General features: G+C 46.9%; 1 protein-coding gene across 1 annotated transcript in view; it reads left to right on the plus strand.

The window, feature by feature from the left end:
• OSBP (oxysterol binding protein) overlaps positions 2,462–21,820 on the plus strand; it is a 35,367-nt gene continuing 16,008 nt past the window's right edge. Inside the window, exons 1-7 of the mRNA XM_021082995.1 lie at positions 2,462–3,058; positions 8,386–8,594; positions 11,622–11,872; positions 17,289–17,487; positions 17,747–17,849; positions 18,165–18,219; positions 18,419–18,550. Of these exons, the coding sequence (XP_020938654.1) occupies positions 2,691–3,058; positions 8,386–8,594; positions 11,622–11,872; positions 17,289–17,487; positions 17,747–17,849; positions 18,165–18,219; positions 18,419–18,550 (1,317 nt within the window). The 5' untranslated portion in view covers positions 2,462–2,690. The remainder of the gene's footprint in view (positions 3,059–8,385; positions 8,595–11,621; positions 11,873–17,288; positions 17,488–17,746; positions 17,850–18,164; positions 18,220–18,418; positions 18,551–21,820) is intronic.

Here is a 21,820-nt window from a genome sequence, read left to right on the forward strand (position 1 = left end):
TATGGAAGTTTCCAGGCTAGGGGTCGAATGGGCCTGCAACTGCCAGCCTATGCCACAGCCACGACCAAAGCAGCAGCTGCAGCAATGCTGGATCCCTAATCCACTGTGCTGGGCTGGGGATCAAACCTTTGTCCCACCGCTCCTAAGACACCACTGATCCTGTTGCACCACAGCAGGAACTCCTTGGGGTTTTTTTTAAGGCACAAGAAAATTTTTAGAACAATCACCGCCTGACTCTTTGTTATGACGTCACTTTTCCTTAACATTTATGACTTCTATATAAGCAGTTGTCTCACATTCTTGATTTAACTGATTGTCTCCCTGGGAGTGTTGTTTAACTGGTTCCTCTAGCTCCTATAAACTGGAGGGTAGATCTAAGGGCTTGATTGGATTCAGGTCCAACATTTTTGGCAAGAAAACTCCATTAGGCGAAGCTGTATTCTTCATGCTGCAGCACACCAGGAACCTTATAAAAATGTTGACTGTCCCAGGGTTAATGATGTTAAGCTGGATAACTGGGTTAAGGTGGGGACAGCCAGATTTCCCCCATTGTAAAAGTATGTGTTTCTGTTTTGCGGTTGGCAAGTAAACCCAGGGATGTGTTTGGCAATACAACTTCCATTTTTGCAGCAGCTGAGTTTATCGAACACGTTCATATGCATTTAATCATAACAGTATCCCTGTAAAGTTTTATTCCTATTTAAAAGAAGTGAAAACTGAGGCTTGGGGTGCCTAAATGACTTTCCCGAAGTCAGAGAGCCGATAAGTAGCAAAGGCAGGACTCAAGCATAAAAGAATTCATCTTAGCTCAGTTAAAACAATTAACCCAAGTAGCCTACATCTAACTGCAGATTTTCTTTTTTTTTTTGTCTTTTTGCCATTTCTGGGGCCGCTCCCGCGGCATATGGAGGTTCCCAGGCTAGGGTTCCAATCGGAGCTGTAGCCACCAGCCTACACCAGAGCCGCAGCAACGGAGGATCCGAGCCACGTCTGCAACCTACACCACAGGTCACGGCAACGCCGGATCGTTAACCCACTGAGCAAGGCCAGGGATCGAACCCTCAACCTCATGGTTCCTAGTCGGATTCGTTAACCACGCGCCACGGTGGGAACTCCTTTTCAAAGTGTATTCTCTTTCCAGAATTCAATGGATATTTCTCTTCTTTAAAAGCTTTCTAACAGGATATTTTTCTTTATTTCCTTGATACCGTGAAGCACACTGCAGGGAAAAAAGCAATTTTACAATGTCTAACAGCTATTTCTGTTGCCCAGTGAAATCAGAAAAATGTAGCAAGTTCCAGGTTCCCCAGAGCTCCTTTTGCAACAATAGTTCACAACATCTAAATGCTAAATGAGATACTAAATTTGTGACGTTCACAAATGTGTGAACAATTTATCTGAAATAACTACTTTCCGTGCAAGGTTAAGTATACACACGTGAGCATATGATGCTACAGCCAAGGGCCCTTTGGACTGGAAGACATGGGTCGCAAGTAGATATAAAGTCAGGTCCTCGCGAGTCTATTTTCTCCTCACAGCTGGGTCAGCAACTCGTGGGACAGAATTAGGAGTCTAGAAGCAAGAGATAAGAGGTGTGGTGGACGATGAGCAAACCAGGGAACATTATTAGAATGGTGGATTCAGGAGGAAAGTGGGAAGCTATCTCTGGGCTCCCCATTAATTCTGGTCTCCAGCTGGGAGCCAGCTGCTAGAAGGCGGCCCTGGAAAGGAGAGACTCGGGCAGGGGCTGTCTACTAAGAATCACTCCTCCTAACAAGAAACAATAGAAATCTTAACTCAGAAAGAGGGATTCCTACGCTGCGCATACAGCAAAAATATGCTTTCGGGACGCTGACCCGCTTCTGCCTCTTAGAAAGTTCACCAAAGGTGGAAGCAGAAGGGCTCGCCCGGCAAGTGCTTCTCCCAGATTTTATTGGCTGCCCTGGCCTGCCCTCGCTCAGTCCGTCTCTTTCATTGGTCATCATTGCCAAGCTCCTGGTTCACAGACAACCTCCGGAACCAATCATCTCCAATCACTGCCCCGTCCCTCCCCCAACATGTGAGGGACATTCATTCTAACCAGTAAGAAATTAAAGTGAGGCTGTGATGGCTAGACTCCTCCTCCTTCTCCTCAACTCGTTCGGTAAATGGTAGAAAAGGTTGAGCAGCTGATACCAACCACCAATCCGTAAGGGCGGAAGAGAGACAAGGAGAAGGGTGCTGGGAGGGGGTGACGTGGCGGTGACGGGGGCATAAACTAAAATGAGTGGCAGAAGTTCTAGCCAATCGACAATCAAACTGGCTGGGCAGTCTGCATACTTGAGGCCTCCCGGAGCGCTGGAGACTTCGGGAAAGCACCAATGAAATGTACAGAAATCTGATTGGCCTTCACTTGCACCAATCAATGGCGTGCTTGGCGGAAGCGTCCCACCCTCAGTTTTCACTGGGCGGTGTGTAATGACAGGCCCAAGAGAAATGCCAATGTCCTAGGGGTCTTCCGCAAGTGACACTCGGCGGCACCAATCGACTTTTTCCTTCCCGGCGGCCGAGCCCTCCTCCCCGCGGCCGGCCTGGCGGGGCGGGGACGGTGCGCGGCGGCGGCTGATGCGCTAGCCGTGTGGGGCCCTCCGGGCGGCGACGGCGGCTCTCGTAGGCGGTTCCGGTCCTGTATCTCAGGGCGGCGGCGGCTCATGGCGGCGACGGAACTGAGAGGAGTGATGGGCCCGGGCCCGACAGCCATGGCGGCTCCGGGCGGCGGCGGCGCCGGTCCCCCCATGGTGGGAGGAGGCGGCGCGGGCGGCCGCGGAGACTCGGGGCCAGGCTCCGCGGCCGCGCCGAGCACGGTGGCCGCGGTGTCGGCGGGCGGCCCGGGTCCCGGGGCCGGGGGAGTGGCGGCAGCGGGCCCGGCTCCTGCGCCGCCGGCGGGGGGCTCGGGCGGCTCGGGCGCTGGGGGATCAGGCTCGGCTCGCGAGGGCTGGCTCTTCAAATGGACCAATTATATCAAAGGCTACCAGCGGCGGTGGTTCGTGCTGAGCAACGGGCTCCTGAGCTACTACAGGTAACTGCTTCCGGGGCGCCGTCTCCCATCGCAGCCCACAGTCCCCGCGCCGTCACCCTCTCCAGCCCGCGCAGCAGCCAAGGTCGCCCCAGGCCCCTTTTCGTCACCTGCGTGCATTGACAGCCCCTGACACAAGTCCACCCTCACGAAAATGAACGCCCCAGGACTTGCCCCTCCACCTGGGTGACCCACCCTTAGTGCTAGACCTTCCGCTCGGTGCCTGGCCCTTTGAGTTGTTCCGAGAGCCTCTTCTCTTCCATTGTGTTTCCAGCAGCACATCGGTGCAATGATTAATTCTGCAAGGAAGGCGCCGATGTAGGTGCTAAAGGGCACATATATGAGGGCTGATCGCAGGCACCACTCCCAAAGAACTTAAGTGCGAAAGTCTCAAGGCTTAGCTATCTGGGCCCAGTCTCCAAAATTCAAGGTTATTAGCAGCCCTTGATCTACCCGCCTTTTGGTCTCTCCACATTCAGGCTGAAGGACACCACACACAGGGTGGCCTCGGTAGCTGTCCCCTGTCTTTATCTCTTCCAAGATTTGCCTATGCTTTTGCCTTCTAGACAGCCCAGAATGGAGAAGTGCACTCCAGCCTTTCTCATTTTTGCCTGCCCCACCTCCTCCCATGGGAATGATTAAGTGTTCCATCCAGTATTTCTGGGCTCTCTCTGGTTAATCAGGTTTTTTCATTAAAAGAAGAACCCATGTCTTTGGAATGACCCTTCTGTTCAGCAATGCTTGTTTTGGATTATTTAATACATATTTATGGTAACTCACAGTCTTGCCATAACATAACATGCTTTTGGCCACTCATGTTACTATAGAAAGGTTAAGATGCTGGATTTGGAGACAGGACATTAACATTTCCTGAATGCTGGACAGTTTGGATAGGTCTTTTACATATGGTATCCTTTGACTCCCCACAACAATGCGGAAGTTAGGAGATGTTTCCGTCTTACCAGTGAGGAAACTGAGGCTTGACTTGGGCAACTTTCCCAAGTTCTTGAGTCAGGATTTGAAACGAGTTATTTTCACACTGACACAGCCTAACACCCAGGTTAGTGTTACATGAATCAGATACAGAGATAACTACTTACCTTTAGCAAGTTAAGTTTACAGATCATGGTACTATGTGTATTTTATATACAATGTATGGAAGTCTCCCTTAAGAGAGATTTTGCTTTATCGAATAGCATTTCTAAGTGAAATCTTAGCCCATTCTACTTGGGATCCAAAACATTCTTGCTAAGAACTGTTCATTCTGTATTGCTTTTCCTCTGCCAGTGGTCACTTTGTTAACTCATTGAGAGAGTTTGGATGAACAAATCTCTTTTCCGTCAACTCCGTTGTATTGGCTCTTAAAGAATTTTGAGAGGACATTGAAGATGGGAGTTGGAGGTTGTTGAAGTAGAAACACATTCTTCTTATCTCGTCTTTAACACAGCGGAAAAATACCTTACCGCGCCCTCACTGCTTAAGCAGCATTAATTGGGAACATTTAAGTATATCATTTGCATTATTATATTCAGAATTGATTTTAATTTTCACCTTTTTAAATTACTCATCTAGGACTGTTAGTTTAAGGTATAATCACAAATCTAAAATTTTAGTTTGCTTCAGAGCTTTTCTCCTACTCAAATTCATGTTTTCCTGTTAATACCAGCCATCATTCTAATGTTCAGTTGATTCATATCCTAACTTGGCTCGGAAATCACTATTAACACTGATTCCCTATTTTCAAAAGTTGTTTATCAGCTGAGGGCCTTAATGTGGTCATTTTTCCTTATCCAACTTCTTAATCAGATCCACTTTCCAGTCCAGTTGAGTCTGTCTGATCAGTATCAGTCTTGATCAATATTGACCTTGGTTGGACATCATTACCTTATATGTTGCCGTCTCTCCAAGTACTTGTAACTGCTTTTAAGTTCCCTCTTACAAGAGCCAGTGGTACCTGTCTGACTACAGCTAAAATTCCTGCCAAAACATACTGAACCACATTTTGGGAAATATGCCATGGGCCTGCCCTTGCCAGCTAAGATGGTTCCGCCCACAAGCCAACCCAGCAACAGGATCCAAAGTTATCAACTCTATGCACTACCCTCAAAATCACATTGAGGAGTTCCCGTCGTGGCGCAGTGGTTAACGAATCCGACTAGGAACCATGAGGTTGCGGGTTCGGTCCCTGCCCTTGCTCAGTGGGTTAACGATCCGGTGTTGCCGTGAGCTGTGGTGTAGGTTGCAGACGCGGCTCGGATCCCGCGTTGCTGTGGCTCTGGCGTAGGCCGGTGGCTGCAGCTCCGATTCAGCCCCTAGCCTGGGAACCTCCATATGCCGCAGGAGTGGCCCAAGAAATAGCAAAAAAAAAAAAAAAAAAATCACATTGAAGTAACTTCCTTCAGCTAATTGGTAGTTAATTCTTCTGAACAGGTTCCATTTGATCCCCACCTCCTTAGAGTTACTTAGCCAAGTTGTCATTCCTCTGCTTTTCATGCCTCCAAAACCAGTCATCTCCTGTGTATGCCTTTTACAAAACACTGTTTTCTTTCTAACTGAATACTTCCTAGACTCATCTTCTGATGAACTGTCGTAATAAGTTTTGGCTGTTTTTACTTATCCTGTTCTTCCTCACATGCAAAGTTATGCAGATAATTCTGTACTTAAAACCATATGTAGGAGTTCCCATTGTGGCGCAGCAGAAGCGAATCTGACGAGGAATCATGAGATTGTGGCTTTGATCCCTGGCCTTGCTCAGTGGGTTAAGGATCCAGCGTTGCAGTGAGCTGTGGTGTAGGCTGGCAGCTGTAGCTCTGATTAGACCCCTAGCCTGGGAACCTCCATGTGCCGCGAATGCGGCTCTTAAAGAAAGAAAACAGAAAAACCATATGTGGAATCCCAGCTCTCCCAGACACATCATGACAAGCCCGTAGCATTGGTTTTCTTAGCTAGCTTCTAGAGATTGAGTTACTCTTTCGGCTGGCCTTTTCAGGGAAGAACTTTCTAACCTGAAAATACCACCTAATGCTCAAGTGCCTAAAGAACGTGTCTTGCGCCCTGAAGAGCATGTATTTCTAGCTTCTGCACTAATCATTTATAAGTATAGGTGTATCTGCTTGAACCCAAGGGCTCCGAGATCAAGCCTGCCTTACTCCCAGAGTTCTTTGGTATTTTAAAAACTGCCACAGACTTTATGTGATTTGAGAAACTTCTTTCATGAAGATGGCCCAAGCAGAAGAGATTCCTAGGAAGTGGCTGTGGAAAGTACCAACACACTGTGAGGAATGTGGTATAAGGTCCAAGTTGCACCTTTGGAGTAGAAAGCAAGGGTGAGCTGGCCTGTCAGCTGTGAGTCTGTAATTCAGCCTGCATTATTCATAATGTAACTGAAGCTCTGGGGCGGGGGCGGGGAGGTTAGCATAGAAAAAAACAGGGATTCACATTACAGTGTGGCAGGTGCAGGGCATGGAAAATGGCCTAGTTTATTGAGACCCCCTGGCCATCCCATACTATTCATTTGAGCATTTGAGAAGGAAAAACCAGTTTCATGTGACAAATCAAACAATAGCAAATCTGTCTTCCTAAGCATAGTAAACAGACTTTCTCAAACCTACCAAAATCTTGGTTTCTGGAGATGGAGTGTGTGTCCCTTCTGGCATGCAGGAATTCTGGATGTGCCAGATGAGTTTGGCCACTTGGCACTCATGAAAGGGAAACAGCTCTGCTTTGCACTGTGGCAGCTGGCAAAGGACTTTGACCTCTTTATGTTCCAAGTTGGTCAGGGAAAACTGCAGTCTCAACATGCAGGTCCCTGTGCCTAACCAGCGGGTGGGGGGGAATTAGCACAATTTGCCCTGTAGACTCAATTGTGCTAGCAGCTTGATGTTTTTTATGTGAGGTCGCTTGTCGCTTGTTGTCACCAAGCATCGCTGTAAAGTTCAAAAGTTAATCTATTAATAGAGCTGTCAGTCAGGGGCAGTGGGGAAAATTTTTACACCCAGTCCTCTGAGAACAGATTTGCTGAATCTTTCCTAACTATTAATAGAATGGCTTAGGAGTTCCCACCAATAGAAGTCAATGGACCTTAGGAAAGAGTATATTCCAGAAAGATTATACCACCTGGTGATTCTTTAATGAGTGATTATCATTCTTTCTTTATTCCCACTGAAAGCTAATTATTCCTATTTCATATCACTTGAGCCAAAGTCAGTATTTAATGCTCTAACCGTCTAAGTATGCCTTATACTTCTGCAATGTAGTTATAAGCATAGTGTGACAGTTCTTACTTGGGCTGTTACAGTTGGGGGGGGTCAGTATATGGAAAGTGGAGCTGTTCTTTCTTTTAGAGAATAAGATAAGCATACACAATTTTGTTGCATGAGTTTATAAAATACTATTTCATAATGGTAACTTGTTAATTAAAAAGTGGTTCCTGACTGCAGAAGGGCATGAGGGAACTTTTGGGGTGATGGAAATGCCCTACGTCTTTATTTATTTATTTATTTATTTTTGCTTTTTAGGGCCGCACTAGTGGGATATGGAGGTTCCCAGGCTAGGGGTCGAATCTGAGCTATAGCTGCCAGCCACAGCCACAGCAATGCAGGATCCGATCCACGTCTGCAGCCTACACCATAGTTCACAGCAACACCGGATCCCCAAACCACAGAGCGAGACCAGGGATCAAACCCGCAACCTCATGGTTACTAGTCAGGTTCATTTCCACTGTACCACAGCGGGAACTCCCTGGAAATGCCCTACATCTTAATTGGAGGTGGTTGCACAATCATATACATTTGTCAAAACTCACTAAATTGTACACTTAAAATTGCTGAATTGGAGTTCCTGTTGTGGCCTAGGGGAAATGAATCTGACTAGCATCCATGAGGACACAGCTTCAATCCCCGGTCCCGCTCACTGGGTTAAGGATCCGGCATTACCGTGAGCTGTGGTGTAGGTTGCAGACACGGCTCTGGTCTGGTGTTGCTGTGGCTATGGTGTACAACTCTGATTCGACCCCTATCCTGGGAACCTCCATATGCCGTGGGTACAACCCTAAAAAGACAAAAAAAAAAAAAAATTGCTGAATTAATATTGTATGTAGTTATCCTTCAGTGAAGCCCATTTTTTAAAAGCTGCGGGTGAGAGGAGCAGCAGAGCAGTAAAGTCTGACTTTAGAAACAACACTTAGGGCTTTGAAAGGAAATCCCTACTGATTGTTTTCTGAATTTCAGGGAGCCATTGGAGGGAATTATTAGAACTTGCTGATTCCTCAGACTGCTGTATTTTCGAAAGCCTTAGCTTGTCCTTAGCTTATCTTTGCCTCATGATTACAGGTCAAAGGCAGAAATGAGGCACACCTGCCGTGGTACCATCAACCTCGCCACAGCCAACATCACCGTGGAGGACTCCTGCAACTTCATCATTTCCAACGGGGGTGCTCAGACATACCATCTGAAGGCAAGCTCAGAAGTGGAGCGGCAGCGCTGGGTGACAGCCCTAGAACTGGCCAAGGCCAAGGCTGTGAAGATGCTGGCTGAATCAGGTAGAGAGCAAAGAACACCATGTCCAGGGACCATTCTGTTTGCCTTGCTTCTGCACAAATCTTATCTTGTCCCTCATTGTCATTTAATTATCAACTATCTTCTGGATGTGTCAGGCTTCTCCCTGTCATGCAGAATTTTCTCCTGGAGAGCTGGTTTTCCACTGGAGGCAGTTTTGCCCCGAAGGGGTCCTCTGGAGATGTTTTATTACAGCTGAGGTGTGGAGGTGCTACTGGTATCTAGGAAATACAGGCCAGGGATGCTGCCAAGCCTCCTACAGTGCACAGGACAGCCTCCCCAAAATGTGGGTGTCTGGGTATCTGGCCCAAAATGTTAGAATTGGTGAGATTGGGAAACTCTGTCCACAGTTATCCTTTGGCATTTTTGGGAGGGGTGGGGGGGTCCTCACCCGAGGCACACAGAAGTTCCTGGGCCAGGAATCAAACCCATGCCACAGCAGGGGCAATGCCAGATCCTTAACCAGGCCACCAGGAACTCCTATCTTTTGGCTTTTTAATTTTTTTAATTTTAGGGCTGCACCTGCGGCATATGGAAATTCCTGGGCCAGGGGTCGAATCAGAGCTGTAGCTGCCAGCCACAGCCACAGCCCCAGCCCCAGCCCCAGCAGCACCAGATCTGAGCTGTATCTGCAACCTACACCACAGCTTGTGGCAACGCCAGATTCTTAACCCACTGACCAAAGCCAGGGATGGAACCTGCATTCTCATGGATACTAGTTGGGTTCTTAACCCACTGAGCCACAGTGGGAACTCCCTCCTTTTGGCTTTTAATGCCAACTGACTACCTTAAAATCTTAAGAAACATTATTTTATTGAGAGGTCAGTCAGCATTATTACAACTCACAATCTGGATCTATCCTTACTTTTTTCTTGCCTGCTAAATCTTCTTACCAAACTATTAGTTGAATTGAAACCAACACTCTTTGTAGACTGTCAGAAACATTGTATATGAAACCCCCGGCAGTGGGCAAGAAGACTCTTACTTGGTGGTATTGCTGTAGCATCAATCGGGCAGAGCATATGTAGGGCCCTTTGTACAGCAAGCTCGAGGCCTAGCTTGGTGGCTAGAGCTGTTTCAGGCCTGAGGCACATAAAAAAAAATTGTGTGTGATAGTTTTTGTGAAAAAAATCTCTATTTTGCTACCTTAATCTCAGTCAAAAGAACAATCTCGGAGTTCCCACTGTGGCACAGAGGTTTAGGAACCTGATTGTGGTGGCTTGGGTGGCTGCAGAGTTATAGTTTTGAGCCCCAGCCCAGTGCAGTGGGTTCAAGGAGCTGGTGTAGGTTGCAGCTGCAGCTTGGATTCAGTCCTTGGCCTAGGAACTTTCATATGCTGCAGGTACAGCCATTAAAAAAAGAAAAAGGACCATCTAATTATGTTTTGATTTTTCTTAAAGGAAAATGGTAATATTTCCCCTCAGATGTTGATAGTTTAACCACACTGAGCCTGCTCACTTAGAGCTGACCAGGATGGTCACCTGTTAACTTTTGTTCATCTCTTGTTTTTCTTATCCTTTGTCATTTCCCACGCTGTATTTCATATCTCTTAAGCAGTGAAAGGAATGTTCTCTGCTTTGTAAATTTTGGGGTGACAGGTTATATTTGACTTTGGCCCTCCCTCTCTGTCTAGCAGATAGGGTAAGTCTTCCCTTGTTCCTTTTGTTTTGATTTTAGTGCTGATTTTAGCTCTCCCAAAGGAAGTAACAGTGCTAGAAAAGCACTCTGCAGTTACAAAGTGTTAGGGACAAAACTGATAGCGAGAAGTACAATTTAGCTCTCTACCTCTTGTTTGAGAGTCATTTAACAGAAGACCTTGCATCGCTTTCAACATAGTGCTGGCTTTAGTGTCAAATGAGCTCATCATGAAGTTCCTGAGTTCTCCTTTAGAAGAAGATAGGTTAGGAGTTCCTGTCATGGCTCAGTGGTAACAAACCTGATGAGTATCTGTGAGGACTAGGGTTCGATCCCTGGCCTCGCTCAGTGGGTTAAGGATCTGGTATTGCCGTGCTTTCTGGTGTAAGTCAGTAGGCAGCCACTGCTCCGATTCGACCCCTAGCCTGGGAACTTCCATGTGCTGCTGGTGCGGCTCTTAAAAAAAAAAATTTAAGGAAAGATACGTTAATGAGTCTTTGATGACGTGGACTTGGTTTACAGAGAGCTCAACTGTGCTTCTCAACCCATTTCATACAGGCCCACTCATCACCCAACAGGTGATCGTGGATTTGCAGTAATAATGAGTGTGACTGGCTGGGGACCCTCAAGCTAGGGTTAGAAGTCTCAACAATTTATTCTCAATCCCAAGAGCTTCTCCACCCTGTCCTCTAGGTCTTTTGCTCTCAGACCTCAGTGTGCATCAGAATTACCCAGGCAGCTTATTCAAAATTCAGGTTCCTGGGCCTTGCCTCACACCAGCTAAATCAGAGTGTTTCTAGGGATGGGGCCAGAGACTGCACCTTTAAGAAGAACCCTGTGAGGGATTGGATGAAGATGGTCAAAAGGTACAGGCTTCTGGTTACAGGATGACTCTGTCCTGGGGCTGTGATGTACAGCATGACTGTAGTTAACACCGCCTGACGGTACATTTGAAAGTTGCTGAGAGAATAGATCCTAAACGTCTGATCACAAGGAATAAAATCTTTTTTTTTTTTTTTTTGGTCTCTGAGATGATGGAGGTTAATTTATTGTAATCGTTTCACAATCTGTGTAAGGTGTTTATGCTGTACACCTTAAACTTATCATAGGGTTATATGTTAATTATATCTCAATAAAACCAGAAGAAAAAAGAAGCATGAGCAAAAAAAAAAAAAAAAAAAAAAAAGTGCTTATTGTTTTGTGTTCCACAGGGAGAAAATAAAAGTACCCCAGGTATTTGTGCTTCAGGTGGGCCAGTCACGGGTCAGAGTGCACAGCAGCAGCAAGCACGTGGCTCTGGTTGTGGGCAGAGCGGGTGGGCTCCGACTCTCAGCCCCGGGCCCAGAGTTACCTCTCTCACCTCGTGGCCCCTGCAGATGAGTCCGGAGATGAGGAGTCCGTCTCCCAGACTGACAAGACGGAGCTGCAGAACACCCTGCGGACCCTGTCCAGCAAAGTGGAGGACCTGAGCACGTGCAACGACCTGATCGCCAAGCACGGCACGGCGCTGCAGCGCTCGCTCAGCGAGCTCGAGTCCCTGCGGCTGCCCGCCGAGAGCAACGAGAAGATCAAACAGGTCAACGAGCGGGCCACGCTCTTCAGGATAACGTCCAACGCCATGATCAACGTAAGTGTGCAGGCGTCTGCCTTGCCTTTGCTGCCTTCCCTCTTCCAAGTGTAATCGTCCCCAAATAGTGGGAAATTGTCCTCAGCAGAGGGTAGAACTTTGGGTCCCACTTCACCCTTCAGGGGCTTTAATAAAGTTCCACCGTTCGTTGAGTGAAGTGGAACCGGTGCACAGGTGGAAGGACATTCCCGCTCTGCTCAAGGGGTCGGGAGGACACCCCTTCTAGCCCTCGAGCCAGTTAGGAGTCCAGGGTTCCAGCCCTGCTTCTGCCACCAGCTGGACATCTGATGGTGGTGTTAGCTTAGTCCCTTAACCTCTGTGGGTTCTGTGTCTGTTTATGTATTTATTTCTCTGTAACTTTGTCCTCATGGGCCCTTTCCACTGTCGGGCTCTTTGAGAGTGGAGTTGGGAGTCTGACCCCGACTTTGCCTATGCCTCCTGCCTCCAGTGTGGTAAGCAGGGGTTGCATCGAGTCCTAGTGAGACGCTCCTAATCCTGGTTCATCTCATCTGTAGTCTTTGATTTGAGGGGTAATTCTGGGCGCTAAGACAAAACACTCAGCCTTGGGCACTTTTCTTCTAAAAAGGGGTGGATGCTTCTGCGTCTCATGCCTCTTAGCTCAGGTAGCTGGTGTTGGTTTGTGGAATACTGCTTGGGTACGAGGTTCCAGGTATACCCAAAGCACCACTGGCCTTAGTGATGTATGTCAGATACTGGGTGGTTGGTGTGAAAAGAGTGCGCAGTTTAAACAGTGCTGTTTTTCCTCTGCTGGTGACTGAGCCTCACCTGGCAGGTTGTTTGAGTCGGCTTCCACATGGGAACATGAGGAGACATTTCATAAGGCAGGTGAGAAAGGGCTTAGGCAGGTGGTTGTTTTTTGTTTTTGTTTTCCTGTCTAATTAAATGGGGTGAACTTACTTCACCAGGGCCAGATTTTTCCTTGTTTAAGGAGTGCTGATAAGACTCCGTAGACCTAGGTCTGCTTAGACCTAGTTTACTTCGTGAGGCTTCTTGAGATTAAAGGTCTTTTCCTGTGACCTTAGGAAAATTTAGTTTTTCTCATTTAAACCCTTTGTTTCTTTTTTTTTCTTTTCTCTCTCTCTTTTTTCTTTCTGGCCACACGCATGGCATATGGAAGTTCCCCGGCCAGGGGTCAAATTTGAGCCATACCTGCAACCCACACCACAGCCACAGCAAGGCCAGATCCCCAACCCACTGCTCCAGGGCAGGATTGAACCTATGCTGCTGCAGAGACAACGTCACATCCTTTACCTTTGTTTCTTAATAGAAAGTTGTGATAACTTTTATTTTCATGTCATTTTCTGAAGTGTTGAGCTCTCTCTTCAGTGCTCTGATTCACACACAGTGGAAGTGAGAAATTATTTTCCATTTGGACTGCAGGAAGATCAGCTGTCTCCTGACGCTCTTCTGGGAGTCAGCACTGGCCTTGAGTTCCTAACATCTAGTCCCATGCTCTTTTTTTCCAAAGTATCGCACTTCTTATTGCCTTTGTGACTGTTTTTTTGGGATCCTCCTGTGATCAAGAAAACTTCATCGGTCATACAGGTCATTTAATCAGTAGTAGATAAATATACTTTTGAAGTAGAACAGCTCAGGATATGAGTCTGTTGCCTTTTATCCATGTCAGGTGAATACCCTGCTCCATGACAGTTTTTTTTCCTGCTATGAAAAATTTGCTAAATAAAACACCTCCTGGAGTTCCCATTCTGGCTCAGCGGAAATTAATCTGACTAGTATCCATGAGGACGCAGGTTCGATCCCTGGCCTTGCTCAATGGGTTAAGGATCTGGTGTTGCCGTGAGTTTTGGTGTAGGTCACAGACGCGGCTCATATCCGGTGTTGCTGTGGCTGTGGCATAGGCCAGTGGCTATAGCTCCAATTCAACCTCTAGCCTGGGAACCTCCGTATGCCTCAGGTGCAGCCCTAAAAAGACAAAAAAAAAAACAACAACAAAAAAACAAATCAGGAGTTCCTGTCGTGGCGCAGTGGTTAACGAATCCGACTAGGAACCATGAGGTTGCAGGTTCGATCCCTGCCCTTGCTCAGTGGGTTAACGATCCGGCATTGCCGTGAGCTGTGGTGTAGGTTGCAGACGTGGCTCGCATCCCAAGTTGCTGTGGCTCTGGCGTAGGCCGGTGGCTATGGCTCCGATTCGACTCCTAGCCTGGGAACCTCCATATGCCACAGGAGTGGCCCAAGAAATAGCAAAAAAAGACAAAACAAAACAAAACAAAACAAAAAAACAAATCACCTCCTGATTTTTTTTTTTTTTTTTTTTTTTTGTCTTTTGTCTTTTTAGGGCCACACCCACGGCATATGGAGCTTCCTAGGCTAGGGGCTGAATCGGAGCTGTAGCCGCTGGCCTACACCACAGCCCCAGCAATGTGGAATCCAAGCTGTGTCTGTGACCTACACCACAGCTCACAGCAATGCCAGGTCCTTAACCCGCTGAGCAAGGCCAGGGATCGAAGCCGCATCCTCATGGATACTAGTCAGGTTCGTTAACCACTGAGCCACAGCAGGAACTCCCTGATTTTAAAATGTCTCATAAAACTGAACCTTTAGTTTGGATTTTTATGTCGAGGGAAGCATACATTCATTTTACTCAGTGGTTTGGTTGCCTAGCCTATAGCTTTCCTTGCCACCAACGTGAATCTAAGCAGGGGAGTGAGTTTGATACTGTATTCGTGTTTCCGTTTACTGATCCAGTGGATGTCTGTTGAGCACCTTCTCTTGTCCTAGGTACTGTGCAAGGGGATTTAAAACTTCATGTGATGTGGTCCCCGCCTTCAGGGACATTTCCCTCCAGTGAGGGGCCAGAGATATGACCTCATCCTCATGGAGCGGGCCAAGTGCCATGAGAGACAGAGGCTGCTGGGGGTGTCTAGCTCAGATCAGGAGGCTTAGGAAAGGCAACATCTAAATTCTGGAAGGCCCGAGAGACTCTTCCTATGAAAAAAGGGCAGCAGAATGCTGGGGCCCTGAAGTTTAGCTGCCTCGGTTAACTACCTCTATAACCTGGGGCACCCTCCTTCCTCTGTGACCCCTGTTCCTTTTCTGTAAATGGTGGTGATCCCAGTAGCTGCTCACAGGGTTATGGACAGGCTTTTATTAGATAATTGATGGATGGTTTTGAACAAAGTCCCTGACATCTAATTGTCCCTCAGTAACTTTGAGTTATGATCAGTATTCATCAAAGGGAGTGAGGGAGGAGGGTTGATCCAGGTGTGGCATCTGTGGATCCCCTCACTCTCTCCCCAGGTCTGGGAACTGCTCACCGTTGAGTGTTAGCAGAGCAAGGAGGTGGCTAGAGAGAGATAAGGCTGAAGAGGAATTAAGTGTTGGGCGGGGACGAGAGGGCAGATCCTACTGAATGGGCTTGGTAGCAGTGGATTAGAAGAGGATAAGACTGATTTTGATGCTGGCTTAACTATAATCGCTAACACCTTATTGAGTGATTACTTCAAGCCCGGTATTCCTAAGTGCTAGACCTCTAAAGCCACAACCTTTGGAAGTCATTACTTGTGTCATTCTTTGCTTACAGATGAGGAAGATGAGGCACCGAGAGGTGAAATAACTTGCTAGCAATTCCATAGATAGGCAGTGGGATGGAGCTGTGATTTGAGCCCCAGCAATCCAGCTCCAGACTATATAGTCTGTACTGCCTCAGAGTCTGGAGGATGGAAGAAGTGTACAGAGTCCAGAAATATCAAAGAAAAATCAGTAAGACTTGATCGTCGGATGTGGGGAGGGCAGAAAACTAAGAATCAAGGATGCCTCATAGTTTTCTGGCCTGGGCAGCTGCAGGGGCCCTGGAATTGGTCTTGGGATGGAAAAGCAGAGTCAGAAAGGAAATGTGGTGAATTCAGTAGGGGACTCACTGATATTGAGATTCCTCTGAGCCACTAAGAGGGCAGTGAGCTAGTCTGGTCTGCAGCTCTTTGAGGGCGGGGCTGGCATGACTGATTTAGTGTCCATTAGCCCACAGGCAAAGGTTCAAACCAAGGGAGTAGGTATTCTGTTTACCCTTTAGTTTCTCTTTAACAGGGCATAGACTTTTAAGCTTATATTGCTTCCTTCCTTCATTTATTTATTAAGCAAACTTTATCAAACTATGTCCAGAGCAGCTAAGTTAGGAGCTGGAAATAAGTCTGTGAATAAGCTATAAATGGTGTCTTCAAGTCGCTCATAATCCAGTCGGAGCAAAAGTCACAATGCTGCTGCAGATGGTATAAAAGAGCAATATGTGCAAAGTGCTGTGGAAAGTAGAGGAGAAACTAGCTGCTTAGCAGGGGGTGGGGGAGGGGAGTGTCACAGAAGAGGTAACATTTGCCATAGATCTTAAAGAATGAAGAGGACTTGGCCAAGTAGAGAAAGGGGGAAGAAGACCTTCTAGGCCGAGTAAATAGCTCGTGTGCCGATAGCCAGGCGGGGAGGCAATGTGTGTGTCTGAGAAAGGACGCGTGGTTCAGGGTGGCTCCACAGCAGGATGCAGAGTGGGTACAGCTGCCTGGAGGAGGATACAAGGGCCCTTTATGTCCATAACCAGCAGTCAGGATTTAACCCTGATATCAATGGGGAGCCAGTGGAGGGACTGATACGATCAGATTTGACTCCTCAGGTAGACTTGTAATTTTTCATGGTCAGTTGTTTCTCTTTGTGACCAAAATAAAAACCAGTTCAGTTTCCCCATATTTGGTCTAATTCAGTACAGGCTCTCAGTTCTCAGTGTCTGAATTCCTCAGCTATAGGTGACTTGAGTTTAGTCAAGAATGTGTTGAAAGCAGAGTTCCTGTTGTGGCTCAGCGAGTTAAGGACCCGACATTGTCTCTGTGAGGATGCGGGTTTGATCCCTGGCCTTACCCAGTAGGTTAAGGATTCGGTGTTGCCACAGACTGCAGCGTAGGTCACAGGTGTGGCTCAGATCCAGTGTTGCCGTGGCTGTGGACTAGGCTGCACCTGCCGCTCTGATTAGGCTCCTGGCCCGGGAACTTCTGTGTATTAAAAGCACTTATCCTATGCTTTTCCTCACCTTTCAGTCAATGGGTTTCTTCTTTTGGTGTAGTTCACATAGCTGCCCTTTGTGATGTTGCCACAAATATTTTGTCTAAGTTTACTGCTCACTTGGCATTTGTTTGGGCCTCATGACCAGGAAAATATGAAAGAACTATGACAACCACGTTCAATTCTTTTTTTTTTTTTTTTCCTGGGCTTGACCTTGATTGCATTACAGAGCTGGCTGTCCCTGATACTGTGGAATAATAGGGAAAGTCTTTCATTCTAATTTACTAGTTCAAGTTCCCAGAATAAGATTACCTAATGGGCTTACAGAGGCCCAAGGGAATCTCTGGCTAGTTGACTTGAGGTGACCTGTGTCAACTCCTTCCCCATATAGGCCTGCAGAGATTTCCTTGTGTTGGCCCAGACCCATAGTAAAAAGTGGCAGAAGTCCCTGCAGTATGAAAGAGACCAGCGCATCCGACTGGAAGAGACCCTGGAGCAGCTGGCGAAGCAGCATAATCACCTGGAGAGAGCCTTCCGTGGAGCCACGGTGCTGCCGGCAAACACTCCTGGCAGCACTGGTTCTAGTAAAGGTGAGACGCTTCTTTGGTTCTAGGGTAGCCTGTGCCGATACAAGCCTGATCATTTTCTGCAGCTGATAGAGGGAATTCTGGATTCTCCAGAATCAGTGACTCATATGAAATGGAATTGGAGCCCTTTATTTCTTCTGACTTTTCCACTGCTTTCTACCAATTGGTTGCTCTGGTTCTGGTTTAGTATTTAAAAGACACTGCTGTGCTAGGTTTTGGTGAATGTAGCCAAAGTAAATGAATGAGGCTTTCCTCCTTGTAGATCAGTGCTGCTCTGGCAAAGGAGACATGAGTGATGAGGACGACGAGAATGAATTTTTTGATGCTCCTGAGATCATCACCATGCCTGAAAACTTGGGCCACAAGTAAGTTATTCTTAACCCACCCCACCCCCAAATGAACATGAAAAGGTTAGAAATGTTTCAGTGGGAGTATCATAATTTTTCACTAAGATCTGGACTATTTTCCTTAAGTCAGTGGGAGGCTGTCAGCCTTTTTACATGGACAAGTTCTCCAGAGATGTTTATTCATACATATTCTTTTCTGGGTGTCATCATTTGATCACTCATTAATAAGTCTGTGCAGTGTCCTTAGAATTCTGCTTCGCAAAGACATGGCAAGGACCGAACTCTAGTTCTGCTCTTGGTTCTAATTCTCATACATGTTTCCCGTTTGTGTAGGCGCACTGGCAGCAACATCAGTGGAGCCAGCAGTGACATCAGCCTTGATGAACAGGTAACTCTTGCTTGGAAGTTATCAAGACTGAGGCTCTTGGGTGAAATTCACAAGGATTTGCCTGTAAAGTACTAAAGGAAACAGAAAGTACTGATTTTTTTTTTTTTTTTTTTTTTTGCCTTCGCATGGGGGAAGGGAATATAAATACTGGGTTTTCTGTTCTTTGTGGGTGATTGAATGGCTTTGTTTTTGTGCTTAGTACAAGCATCAGCTGGAAGAGACCAAGAAGGAGAAGAGAACGAGGATACCGTACAAGCCAAACTATAGCCTCAATTTATGGAGCATCATGAAGAACTGCATCGGGAAAGAACTCTCGAAGATCCCCATGCCGGTGAGGGTCCTGCACGCCTGGGCTGCTGCCCAGAGGGCCTCAGGCCGCAGTCAGAAGAGTGCTGCCGGACAGCCAGACCCACTCGCATGGCAGTTTGCGGCATGGTTCTTGTTACCCTTGCCGTCGTACACTGCCCCTTAAAAATATCTGCTTTGGAGTTCCCTGGTGGCCTAATGGTTAAGGACTTGGCATTGTCACTGCTATGGCTTGCGTTACTGCTGTGTTGCAAGTTTGATCCCTGGCTCAGGAACTTCTACATTCCCCCCGGGTGGGCAAAACTGAAAAACAAAACTAGTTGCTTTTTTTTTTTTTCCCCCTTGCCTTTTAGGGCCATACCTGTGGCATATAGAAGCTCCCAGGCTAGCAGCTGAATTGGAGCTACAGCTGCCAGCCTACGCCACAGCCTCAGCAACATCAGATCCGAGCGGAGTCTGTGACCTGCAACACAGCTCACGGCAACACCGGATCTGTAGCCCACTGAACGAGGCCATGGATCAAACCCTCATCCTAATGGATGCTAGTTGGGTTCATAACCTGCTGAGCTACAACATGAACTCCCCAAAACTAGCTGCTTTAATTTTGCCTGTGGATCTGATACGTTTCCAGATTGCCTAGAATCAGATGCGTATGTTCAGTAATAGTTGTTTATGAGCAAATTCCTATGCTAGATGTGCTGGGGATGTGCAAAGATAAGTAGAGCCTTGTTTCTGTTTTCAAGACGAGTATAGTTCAAGAGATAGGCCTGAAAACAGGTAGAAAATATTCCTTTCTGGGAGTTCCCATCGTGGTTCGGTGGTAACAAATCCAACTAGTATCCATAAGGACTCGGGTCGGGTCCCTTGCCTCACTCAGTGGGTTAAGGATCCAGCCTTGCCGTGAACTGTGGTGTAGGTTGCAGACGCAGCTCGGATGCCAAGTTGCTGTAGCTGTGGTGTAGCTCAGCAGCTGTAGCTTAGATTCTCGACCCCTAGCCTGGGAGCCTCCATATATATGGGGCAAGTACGGCCCCAAAAAGCAAAAAAAAAAAAGAAGAAGAAAATATTCCTTTCTGTAATAGTGTGATGGGAAGTACCGTACATACAAACATTTGGGGAGCATGAAAACAAAACCAATTCGTTCCAACCAGGCGGATGTGGACTCTCGCCATGGTGAAGATGGCTTTGGGCTGACCCCCCTGCCTCCCATCATGCCCTTCCCCAGTCTGTCCACACTGTTTTATTTATTTTTATTTTATTTTTTTAGTTTTTGCTTTTGTCCACACTGTTTTAAAAAAGTAATTTTTTTAAAATTGCAAATGTAGTTATGTCATTCCTTAGCTTAAAATCCTGTTCTTGGAGTTCCCGTCGTGGCTCAGTGGTTAACGAATCTGACTAGGAACCATCAGGTTGTGGGTTTGATCCCTGTCCTTGCTCAGTGGGTTAAGGATTCGGTGTTGCCGTGAGCTGTGGTGTAGGTCGCAGATGTGGCTCGGATCCCGTGTTGCTGTGGCTCTGGCGTAGGCTGGCAGCTACAGCTCCGTTTTGACCCCTAACCTGGGAACCTTCATATGCTGCACGAGCAGCCCTAGAAAAGGCAAAAAGACAAAAAAAAAAAAAAAATCCTGTACTTAAAATTCTTACTGCTTTGAGCTTAGTCCAGATTCCTTAGTGAGCTTCATACTTCCTCCTGAGGCTGAGGCTCCGCCCGTACACATCAGCGGTCTAGTCCTGGGGAGTTACCTTCAGATGCTCACCCACATCTTGGTTTTTTCCTCTCAGGGTATTTGCACACCCTGCTCTTTCTGCCCAAACCTTCATCAGCTCCCAATCCACACTTGTCACTTTACTTTTGCTCTGGCTGACACCTTTTTCTTTAGGATTCAGCTATAGTGTCCTCTCTTTCAGCAAACCTTCCCCTGTGCATGCGTTCAGGGTGAGCTGTCTTTCCCCTGGGTTCCAACAAGTTCCACTGTTTATTTCTAGGCAGTGGTTTCACTCACTCCACAAGTGTTTACTGACTGACTTTCTGTTTGGGGTTGTATCAGTGTGTCAGTTAGGTATAGATTCAGTTTGTTTTTATTTTTTATTCTTTTAGGGCCGCACCTGTGGCATAGGGAGGTTCCCAGGCTAGGGGTCTAATCGGAGCTGTAGCCACTGGCCTATGCCAAAGTCACAGCAACGCCAGATCTAAGCCTCATCTGTGACCCTATACCACAGCTCATGGCAACGCTGGATCCCTAACCCACTGAGTGAGGGCAGGGATCGAACCCACGTCCTCATGGATGCTAGTCAGATTCGTTTCTGCTGAGCCACAATAGGAACTCCTAAATTCAGTCTAAAGAAGCAAATAAAATATATTGGTTTAGACCAAGGGTCAGCAAACTGGCCTTGGGGCCAAATCTAGCAGCTGTCTTTACAGCCTGCAAGCTAAGAATAGGCTTTATTTTTTTTTAATTAAAAAAAATTTTTTTTTTGTCTTTTTGCAATTTCTTGAGCTGCTCCCGTGGCATATGGAGGTTCCCAGTCTAGGGATCCACTCGGAGCTGTAGCCGCTGGCCTACACCAGAGCCACAGCAACGTGGAATCCGAGCCGTGTCTACAACCTACACCACAGCTCACGGCAACACCGGATCGTTAACCCACTGAGCAAGGCCAGAGATCGAACCCTCAACCTCATGGTTCCTACTCAGATTCTTTAACCACTGTGCCACAATGGGCACAGAACTCCCCGCTTTATATTTTTAAATGGTTGGAAAAAAATCAGGAGGATAGTATTTTGTGATGTGAAAATTATATATACTTGAGATGTTAAGGTCCATGAAGTTTTATTGGAACATGGTAAATGCTCATTCATACACTGATTGTCTGTGGCTGCTTTCATCCTACAGCAGTAATGCTGAGTAGATGTGACAGAGGCCATATGGCCCTCTAAGCCTAAATATTTACTATCTAGCCTTTCACAGAAAAAGCTGACCAACTCCTGCCTTAAACAAATATTAGCTTAACTCATTATCATGTTAAAATCCAGAAGTAGGTGGTTGGGGCTGGTACCATACTCTGCAGTGTTGGGACCAGGCTCCTTTCTGTCCTTTTGTCCTGCTCTGTGGCCTCAGTTCCTAGGGGCTAAGTGGCTGCTCCAGCTCAGGCCATTAGGGTCTCATTCCAGCAGCAGGAAAAAGGCAAGAGGAGAAGGGCATGCCCTGCCTTTTAAGGGTGCTTCCTAGAAATTGCATAAATATTTTCCCTTTAGTCTCTTTGGCCAGAACTTATGTGGCCTTAGCTAGGTGGACAA

Source organism: Sus scrofa, chromosome 2, assembly GCF_000003025.6.
Source record: "Sus scrofa isolate TJ Tabasco breed Duroc chromosome 2, Sscrofa11.1, whole genome shotgun sequence".
NCBI classification, from domain to species: domain Eukaryota; kingdom Metazoa; phylum Chordata; class Mammalia; order Artiodactyla; family Suidae; genus Sus; species Sus scrofa.